This window comes from Amblyomma maculatum, chromosome 4 (genome assembly GCF_055883805.1).
Source record: "Amblyomma maculatum isolate TAMU_Amacu chromosome 4, ASM5588380v1, whole genome shotgun sequence".
Taxonomy (NCBI): domain Eukaryota; kingdom Metazoa; phylum Arthropoda; class Arachnida; order Ixodida; family Ixodidae; genus Amblyomma; species Amblyomma maculatum.
In genome coordinates this window covers 203,360,523-203,371,312 of record NC_139347.1, presented here as the reverse complement: position 1 = coordinate 203,371,312, position 10,790 = coordinate 203,360,523, and the positions used below count along the sequence as shown (strand labels likewise).

The window sequence follows — 10,790 nt, the reverse complement described above, 5'->3', positions numbered from 1 at the left end:
TGCATTTGTATGAGCTCTCGCTAATCTGTTTCGTATTTGTTATACAACTGCCAGTTTATATATATCCGCCCACATTCAAATGAGTATTCAACAGTCTCTGACATAATCTGTCTCCAAGCAATCTTCACATATCTCTATATACATGTGGCGCAAACAATTGAAGAACGCTAGCCAAGCCTAAAATACCCTTCATTGGTATTTCGGTCCACGCGAGCGTCGATGGGGGACCGCAGTCAAGCCCGCAATACTTCAGTGCGGCAAAGGCGTCCACTGCCCAGCAATCTGTCGCGGCTCCCCTTCGGCATCAGGCCATGTTTCTAGTGTTGAAACAGAGCATGCCAGTCACTCTCAAGGTGGCACACACCGACGATCCGAAAGTGCTCAGGAGCATCCAACTACAGACGGACATCCCGGTGCCCGGGTCACGGACAGTCAGCAAAGTGCGCTGCACTGAGGAGGAGACTGTCTTCTTGGAGCACTTGGTCTCGGGACGAGCTGTGGCGTTGGCTGTTAGCAGCCAAGTGGTGTGCGTGGTACGCGAGGACCGCACCCTGACGGTGCTGTCTTGCCAGACGGGTGCCAAGCTAATGCCGCCCCTGCTCCTCTCGTGGCCGTGGCTCACATGCTCTGCACGGGCAGTTGCCTGCTTGTCTTGACCACGCACGGCTCGCTGCACGTCTGGGACTTGGTCCGGCGTGTTTGCACTGTGCGCGACGAGTCGGTGGCCCCGCTGTTCCGCGACTCGGTGGCTTCGGGGGCCACCATCAAGTCGTCCAGCATCACCAACGAGGGCCTGCCACTGCTGACGCTCACCACGGGCCGGTTGTACCTGTACAGCAGGGATCTAGCCTCGTGGCTCCTGCTGACGGGCAGCGAGGATGCAGTGGCGCAGTGCTCGGACCATCATGCGTCCATGCCGCCTGCTGATGAAATCACTGTGAAGGGCTCGAATCACCTGCCCCTCGGATCGCTTCAGCGCAATATGTTCAAGGTACCTCAGCGGTCAAAGTCTGTGTTCCATGCTGGTCCATCGAGCAGGCTGGCACTGTGAGCTTCCTTGATGGACAGGTGGCAGCGTCCTTGGCACTTCGGTCGTCTACCGAGTATCGCTTATGGACGCTCACGCTGGCACGCTACCTCGACTCTGAGGGCCTGGAAAGCAGATTGAAAGATCTTTGCTCCCAGCTCCTGGGCCCCGTGGTTGGCAGCTCGCAGTCGTGGGAGCCGCTCATATTGGGTCTGGACAAACGTGGTCTTCTCTGAGACGTGCTGCCACACCTTGCATCCGATGATAAAAATCTATGTGATCATAAATATAGATTAAAATTCTTCATTTTACCTGCCGTTAACGTTTGAGAAATAGAAGTACCGAATAAGTTCAGGACATTTTTTATGATGCTTGTCAGTTCACAGACAATCTGTATCTGACTCGACACCAGAAAAGCAGTCTTAAACACGATCCCGCATAGTCATGGTATCTTATTGAATTTCTGGCAGATTGAAGTTATGACGTGAGAGTTTGTTTTCAGCACCTTACTCTCCCCAAGCCATTTCTGTGGGAGAAGACATTCCTCGGATGTATATGTCTCGCCACTTTTATAAGTTACCCCACGACGGATGTTTTAATCAAATCAAATCAAATCTGATCAAACTTTATTTTCCATTGCACAAAGTACAAGGATGGAGCAGCCGCAAAAAGCTACTGCTACCAGCAACTTGACGAGGCGACTGCCCCCCCCCTCATGACAGCAGCAGAGGCATAATATGGAACAATTCACTATCGAAATAACAAAATGAGAGTTACAAATGTACTGTATTACGAGAGAATATATAGAGTGTCACAAAAAAAAGAAAAATAATAAGGAAAAAAAATCTCGCTATCAAAATAACGGAGCGTTACAAATATACTGTCATACGAGCCAACATATAGTGTTTCACAAGAAGGGAACATGGGATTGACGGATCGAGAGGAAAATCACGCTGAGTTCACATTTCACATTGTTGGATTATTATATCCCAAGTTCATTTATTCATGCCCAGAATTGGTTTAATACATTGAGACAAGCGTGTGGGAGCTAAAGCAACACAATTTATTGTTGCGCGGCTTGCGAATATCTGCTCGCAGCTCCCAGCTGCCGATATGTCGCTCAACTCATCCGATCTCGCACTCGCTCCGCTGCTAAGGCGTTGCCGAGATTACATCTTTCTTTTACTATGAAAAGATTAGGTTCACAGTGAGGCTCTTCCACGAAGCGACGATGTAGTAATGCCCTGATCAATGCCAAAGCGCCGCATTTTGCGGCTTTCGTGTGAAACAGTTTAGGCCCACAGCTAGAGCGCAGCGCAAGGCCATAGTGCCGTTGTCCGCCGCCATCGTGGGCAGCACCGCTGCGGTAATCTCGCTGCATTCAGTGCGGCTGGATGTTGCGAATTTTTCGTCTTCTCTCTTGATGCGGCTGGGGTCGGTCATATTTTGATGTACCGCTTAGCATACTTATTACGCCGAGCAAACGTTCCTGCGAGGACGGAACGGGGCTATATGCTGCGACGTGGGGCGCGCACGCTCGAGGGTTGTATCCGTCGGTCACCACACTTTAGGCAATGCCTATACGACTTCTTGCTCTTGAAACTTGCTTTTGTGTGCAAAGTGCACGAAGTTGAAACAGCATAGCCAGCCCGTGTGCTTTATAATTTTATCGCCGATCTCGGCGCACCTTCCGTACCCTTTCGTAAAAGCAAAAGACGACACCGCCGCTGAGCTTTGTAATAAATAGTCGTGATCAGCAGGTTGGTTACATATGGCGTGTAAGAATTCAATTTTAATTTAAAAGCTGCTTTCGGTCAGAGCGCAATCATCTTCGTAATTTATCAAAAGCCTATAACATTTTATGTACGCTCCAATTTTGCTTTTTCCCTGCCTTGGCATTGAAGTCTGCCTCTTTCCTTTCCGCATTTCCAATTCTACATCTTTGTAGAAGCTTTCCACTGCTTGGACTTTATGACTATATATAGGTGCATAGGCGTGCACTATCTTCGGTTATGGCGCTTATTAAACTTAATTACAATGTCTGCCACCCTCACAATAATGCTATAGAATTCATCTATATTACCAGCTAGGTACGTATTGACAAGGAAACCTTTTTCTAGTTCTCGCCTCTGTGGTAAACCTCGATAACACAGTACATGCCCGTCCTTCAATACAGTACATGCCTCATTAGGCCTCCTAACTTACTACGTCCTATGGCATCTCATTTCACACTCTCTAGTTCCTCTAACAGCACTGCCAAACTAGGCTCACTAGCTAGGGGTCTAGAGTTAAACTTTGCCAGGGTCAATTGCAAGTCGGCCTGTCCAGCGAAGCCAGAAATTCTTGCCACCCCCCACAACGCCGCCGCTGTTGGCTGAGGGCCGGGGTTTTTATACGACTATTCATGGGAGCTTGTGGCCAATTACTGCACCAGGATGGCCAACTGGTGTTCTGGTGAGTGACTGCGTTGCCGGAGGTGTTCACCGGCATCAAGTCGCACCCCAAACCTATTTATGCAATCCCACCGACACGCGAGTTTTTTTTTTTTTTTTTTTTTTTTTTTTTTTTTTTATATATCCGGTGGAGTATAGCGCGGCAACGCGATACGAGACCCTGTCCTCTTGCATGCGAGGCGGATGCTGTACACTGCAACTATCAGGTTTGTGAGTGCATAAATGGCTAAAAAATATAGGGAATCGGTGCTTAATCGACAATAACTAAGCCGCATGCAAAACCGTTTGCTCGTTCAGCCCTCATTGGTCATGCATGCCAAATATTGTTTTTTTTTTAATTGCATCTGAATGAATACAGTCCTAGCTGTTTCTATACGGTGACATCGAGGATGACTCACCCATATCACATAGTATATGTTTCACATGCTGCCATTCGTGACAGCGACTGACGTTCGCACACATCGGAAGCGGGTGTGTGCTTGGTGTGTGCGGCGCGGCGGCAAGCCTGTGTCGTCATCATGTGACGTTACGCAAGGCAATGGTCTCCGGGCCTGCGCGGGAGTTTCAATTTTGAATCTTTCTTCCATATTTAAATTTATTGCTAGCGTAGCGTAGAAAAAGTGATCGCGTACTGTGACGACGAAGCCTTCACAAATATAAATCAATAATTAACTCAGTACGGTCGAAGCATCCCCGGAGTTGCCAGTGTGGGGCTCCGCAGCCCATTTAGGTGTTTTCAACCGCACGCGCGTTTTCCTATTTGTATTGTGTTTGCGCGGGCAGTGCGAGTGCGCATGAGTGAGCAGATAATCTTGGACGAGGGATGTTAGCGGCGAAAAACGAGAGTAGATAAGCGCGTCGAAAGCAAGGCGCGGGGCCTTTTTTCCCCAGCGGGGAAGCCAGCGCGGGGCAGGCAGCGAGCGTCATGGTGTGCACGGACAACGGAAAGAAGACCGGCGACACGAAGATGGAAGGAGCGCCTGCAGAAACGGCCTAGGCGTATTTGCCTCAGCTGCTGTACGCGAGGAGCAATGTTTCTTGTGCTGCCGTTAGCGCTTTCGCCCTGTTCGCTCCGCAGTCTGTTTTGTCTCGCCGCGGTAAATCCTGACATTTTTCTCGCGTCGGTGTTCTATTGTCGCGCGCATGAACAGCATGCTCTCAGCGCAGTAGCGCCTGATGTTGTTTGTTTGTTATTATTAAGTGCTTTTATATTTATCCGGAATAAACCGGTGTTTTCAAGCGACTTAATTCGTCACTCGTCAAGTGAAACCATGGTTCGCGGAACCGTTTTTTTGAAGGCGAGGCCTTCACCCTTTGAAGGTAAGCGGGAACATTTTTCGCAAAAAATAGGTTATGTGCGACGTTTATAGTTTTTTGTCCTCTGAACAAGACTATCGTACTTAAAAAAATGGAGAAAGAAGCGCAAACGGCAGTTTTTATAGGAAAATGAGCACCAGTGGGACCACCCTCCAAGCTAATGCAGCTTTTGTCCGTAATTGGCCGGGCCCATCATGACGTCAAGCTCAGGTCGCCAGGCCGGCGCCGGCGGTGTTGCTGAGTGCGCGTCGTTTCAGGGGGCTTGAGAGCTCAATTTGAAATGTTTATTGATTGATCGAACAATGTAAAACACCTCAAGCACTTGCCATAAGCGTTCGAGGATCCAGCAGTTCAAAAATAAAAAATAAACGGCGCTACCATAAAAGAAAAAAACCTCTCTGGTAAGCAGACAGCGAAAGCAAAGTCAGCTTATTTGCTCGAGTCGAAAAGCACTAGAGCTGGCCCGCTTTAACGACTGCCCTCTAGGCACTAAAGCTCGTTTCAGTAGCAACAAAAGGAATAGGCATTGTATATGATGCAATCCTAGTCCACAGCGCGTTTATACAAACTTCGAGTATTGCCCAACGGCGCAACCGCAAACGCACGCGTAATGCGGCTGCTGCCCGTCCTTTCTTTGCAGCTAGTTTGCGCGGTGCGTTGTTCAGCGCAACGCCGAAAGTGGTCCGGCTTCAGCAGCATCATGAAATCAGACCTGTTCGCAGAGTCCGCATCACCGGATGTAGCATGCTTACCGGAACGGTTCCGGCAGCGAGCGCGGCGGACAGGTGCTCTAGACGAGAGCACAAAAAAGCAAAAAAAAATAAAAACAAACATCCATATGAGAATCACTCGCAAAAAAATTCATTGACATTCCAGTATTCTTCTAATAATATTATAATTTCCAAAGACTCAGACTGCATATGTCTAGGAATATGAATCAGCAACACCTTGACTGGATTAAGCACTTTGATGAAGTTGTGAGCAATGCAAATCTCGAGCTTTTTCTTAGGCATGCCTTAAAACTATATGCATCCCCAATCCGATTTCTAGCGCACATACCGATTGTCTATGCTATACTGGATTATGCGGCGATCATTTGAGATCCATTCACAAGAATAAATATATATAAAATTGAAAAATACAAAAAACAGCAGTTCCTTTCATCTGCCCCAACTTTAGAAGCGGGTCTGTAGGTGGCCTTTAAAATAGGGCTTAATTAGTATCAATAACAAAATGCGATCACGTTTCACGACTACAGTGTTTGTACCACTGATTAACGGGCATTTTAAAATTAAACTGTATTGAGTAATATCGTTCTCTACAGGTTTGACCACGAGGCAACGACACAACCTTTTTATCACCCAGTTCTGAGAGTGTAATAATTACTTTAAACATTCATTCTTCCCTTAAACAGAGAAACAATTCAATCAACTTACTGATAACAAACTTCTGCAGCAAAACCTTACGTATTCAGTAATGCTTCCATTTTGTCACATTCCAGTTTTCTCCTCTGCGAAGAAACTGTTATTTTTATCGCCTTTGTGCGTTGTGAGATTAGTGTTATTTTTCTCTTATTTCATGTGTGGTTGTCAACATGCCTTTAACTATTCTATTTTTGTACCGTTTCACTGAAACCTTTCTTTATTGATATAGAGTTTTTTCTTTTTTTTTATTTTTGCCTGTGTATTTTGTTATTTTGTTCTTAACTATTTGTACTGAATACTTGCCCACCTTGCAGAAATTCCTCTCTGGGGTCGCAGCGTAATAATAAAATAAATAAATAATACAGACATCATTGGGTTAGTTGCGAAAAGCCAAATAAGCCATCCAAAAAGGAGAGTGTATACAACTGAGGTGCCTAGTCTAGGCCTAGGTCACGGTGCAAGATTCTTAGACCGTTGTCTAGGTCTAATGGCGCTAGGTATAGTGGCGCTCTTTTGTATACCTTCGCTTTTTAGAAAGTGGCCTGCAGTTTTTTTGTGTGTGTGTATGTGTGCGTGCATGCGTGCGCATGTGCATGTTCGCGTACGTGTGTGTGTGCGCGTGTGTTTGCGTAGTTGTGAAACGAGAAATCGACTATCTCATGCTGCTCCTTGTTAGTACAGGCTGCAAACACTCGTCACATGGTAGCGGTGTGTGCGACAAATGTTTTACACGAACAATTAGCCCTGCTCGAAATCTGCACAATGCCAACACAGTGTTGACCAGCCTGCATGAGTGCACGGCGGTCCCAACCAGGAACAAAGGCGTTTGTGTCTGAAGTAGATGCGAACTTCGTCCTAAGGCGCCATCGCGCAATGGAGCGTATCCCTAGAGCCCAATGTATTCCGTAGACCCCTAGCCCTCTATTTGCGCACTCCCACACAACCTCAAAATGGCGAAATCAGAAGCGCTAAGTGGTCGGTGGACAAATTTTGCCGAAACGTTAAGAGCATGGGTGCTCCTGCAACCCTGGCTCCGGGTGCGAAGCACCGCTGGCGCTGCTGTTTGATCTTAATCTCGCTGAACAATCACGCAGTCGATGCAAGGTGCGCGGAGCTTTGTGTACAAACTAAACTTCGATAAGCACAGGAGAGAAAAGTGACATTGCAAACAGGCGAAGCGCGTAAAAAGTTCGGAGCTTTAACCCAACCTAAATCTAATTTCAACGAGCGAAAACATCTGCCGCGATGTTTGCTTGCTTCCTCCATGTCCGTTGGACGGGATACTCACTCGGAAGCAAGTGTACCTGCCAGAACATTCTTGCAGGCTAGTTGGTGCATTGATTTTGCTGGACGCTGAGCGCGGGAAGACCGGACAATAGGAACACTGAAAACAAGACAGGACACAGAAACACCAAGAAAGACCGACAGAGCGCCGCAACCACGCGCTGTGGCAAGTTTGAAGACACGCAAATGTGACGCGGTGTTAGATTTTGTGACTCTGAATATTCGGATTAGTGCTTTCGCCCTAATAACAGTGCGGCTTCCTTATTCCATATTACAATCGCGTGCCGTTCGACTACCGGGTGCATGTGACCATTTCACAGTAACCAAGAACACTTTCCTTCTAGTCTTCTAATCCTGTTCGTTTACCTTCCCTGCCTCCTGCAAGGTAGTGTAGATGCTCTCCAGGACTGGCACGCCGTCATTCTCGCCCAGTACCATCTGGGCGGCTAGCAGGGGCCACGTAATGGACAAGCACTTGCGAACCAGGTACACGCAGAAGGCCGCCTGATGCAGCTGGCTCGAGGCGTAGTCCTGGTAGACGGAGTGACAGCAGTTCAGGAAAGAACAACATGTTAGAATACCACAGCCATACGGCGCATGCTTCGGCTGCTTCCAGCACTGTATTTCGCTTATATATTGAAGTGGTGTAATGCCGCATCTCCTCGGAGATGCGTGTTATGTATCGGAACCTAAGAATTCAAATACAGCAATGTCTTCGAACTTCTCGAAAAGCTCTACGTGCGCGTCTTTGTTTATTTTATTTTATTTCAGAAATACTGCCAGCCTTCACAGAAGGCCTTTGGCAGGAGTGGGATTACATGTATTGTTAAAACAGACAGCAAAAAAGAAAAACCAGCTAAACAAGAGGAAAAACATAAAAAATAAAAAATCATCCCGGTGTCGACCTGCCACCAAAAAATGGATTAAAATACTCACACATCAACACGCTGTTCGTACAGTGAAATTGACCACCAAAAAAGAAAGAAAAAAAAGATACATTAAAAGCAGACATATGAAACCACATGCGCAAGGAAATGGTAGGAGCAATACAGGAGCAATATACCCGAACAGATAACCAACGCCAAACCACATGTACCAGAAACGCCAACAGTAATAAAGAAGCACTACACGTGAATATATCAAGAAGTTTTCAATTTTGATAACATAGACTCGACGGTCGGGCATTCTGCAATATCAGTAGGATGTGCGTTCCACTCACTGACTGTTCTAGGGAAGAAAGAATTTTTAAACACGTTGGTTTTGCAGGTGTACTCTTTCATTTTTTTTTAGAATGATTTGCACGCGTATTGCGCCGAATAACAGGTTCGATATATAGCTTGTGGTTTATTCCTAGCTTAGAATGGTAGAGAGGATGCATATATTTCAGTCGTTCATGAAAGCGACGTAACTGCAGAGGATCTAAATTAGCTTTTTGCACTACAGGGCTACGGAGTAATTTCGACCACCTGGGGATCTTTAACGTGCGCTGACATCGCACAGCACACGGACGCCACTTCGTTTCGGATGGAGACGAAACGAAGTGGCGTCCGTGTGCTGTGCGATGTCAGCGCACGTTAAAGATCCCCAGGTGGTCGAAATTACTCCGTAGCCCTCCACTACGGCTCCTCTTTCACTCTTTCCACTTTCATTCCCACCTTCCTTCCTTCCCTTACGGCGCGGTTCGGGTGTCCATAGAGCAAGTGTGACAGTTACTGCGCCTTTCCCTTCCTGTGAACCAATTTAACTTTAACTTTAACTACAGCGGTTGCTGAAGTGTGCAAACTGTACTAACTATAAACAAACCTTGCTGATTTTTTTTTTATGGTTTCGAGTTTGTTAATATTCATTTTAGTATAAGGATCCTATACTACTGAAGCGTATTCAAGAAGTGGCCTGATAAATGTTTTGTAAGCTAGAAGTTTTATTTCTTCAGTAGACTGGCGTAGGGTTCTTCGCAAGTAACGAAGTTTTTGCATCGCCTTTTTTTCAATGTAAAACACATGTTCATTCCATCTGAGATCAGAGGTTAGAATTACACCTAAATATTTATAACCTTCAACGGATGCTAGGAGGTGACTATATTAATGGAGTAGGGAAAGGTTAGGGGCTTCCTTTTACGACTGATTGTCATTGCTACTGTTTTCTTCTTATTTATTTTCATTTTCCATGTTGTGCACCAGTTTTTTATTTTAGCTAGCGATAAATTTAACTCAGACTGGTCATTGGAATGTTTAATTTCAATGTAAATAATGCAATCATCTGCGAAAAGTTTTATTTTCACGGACACATTGCTGATGATTTCATTAATAAACACTAAAATGAAAAGAGGCCCCAGAACAGACCCCTGCGGAACGCCCTACCGGACCGGCCCATAACTGGAACACGCACCTTCCATCGACACGCACTGGTGCCGCGACGAAAGATACGCCGCTATCCAGGAAAGCAATGTGGCATTTCTAAGTATTGGTGGCAGTTTTAATAACAGCTCTTGGTGGGAAACGCTTTCTCAAAATCTAAAAAGATAATATCTATTTGGCTCTGTCTATCTATAGCTGCCGCAAAATCATGTACTGCCTCAAGTAGTAGTGTGACCGTTGACACCCCCCTGCGGAAGCCGTGCTGCCGAGGATCTATGTAATTGTGTTTTTCAAGATAAGTGGATATGTGTTTAAAGATATGTTCCATAATTTTTCCGCATGTGCACAAAAGTGAAATTGGTCTGTAAGACGAAAGAAGCGATTTGTTTTCTGATTTGGGTATCGGTGCGATTTTAGCATACTTCCAATCGTTAGGAAGTGCTGCTTCTAACAGAGATTTCCTAAATATGAGCGATAGATACTTAGCGCACCATTTTGCATACCTGAAAAGAAAGGCATTGGGTATCCCATCAATTCCCCGGGACTTTTTAATATCAATATCAAGTAAGAGCGATAGAACGCCTTCTTCAGATATACATATATTATTTATCTGAGGGTTCGTGTTATTGACTGCGAAATGCGCTATCTTGCCATCGACATCTGTATATATGGAGCAGAAAAACTGATTAAAAGAATTCGCTATTTGATATTTGTCAGTGACAGTTACATCTGCAATGGACATAGCGGGGAATGGGTCTTTTCTAGATGAAAAATGTCGCCAAAACTTAGCAGGAGATGAAAGAAGAACGTTTTTCTCTGTTATATTGTGGTAGTTATATTTTGCTGTTTTTATTGAACTCTTGAGCTGTTGGCGCATGCCGGTTAGTTTCAGAATGTTGGCCGCAGAGGGGCAATGCCGGATTTTTTT

At 45.8% G+C, this 10,790-nt stretch overlaps 1 protein-coding gene across 1 annotated transcript; it reads left to right on the top strand.

Moving 5' to 3' along the window:
- The first annotated feature begins 335 nt into the window (after positions 1-335).
- On the top strand, positions 336-1,263 carry LOC146194018 (protein HIRA-like). The gene is made up of 3 exons (XM_084600671.1): positions 336-562; positions 640-991; positions 1,039-1,263. Exons 1-3 carry the CDS (start codon positions 336-338, stop codon positions 1,261-1,263), a joined length of 804 nt encoding a protein of 267 aa, XP_084456797.1.
- The last annotated feature ends 9,527 nt before the right edge of the window (positions 1,264-10,790 follow it).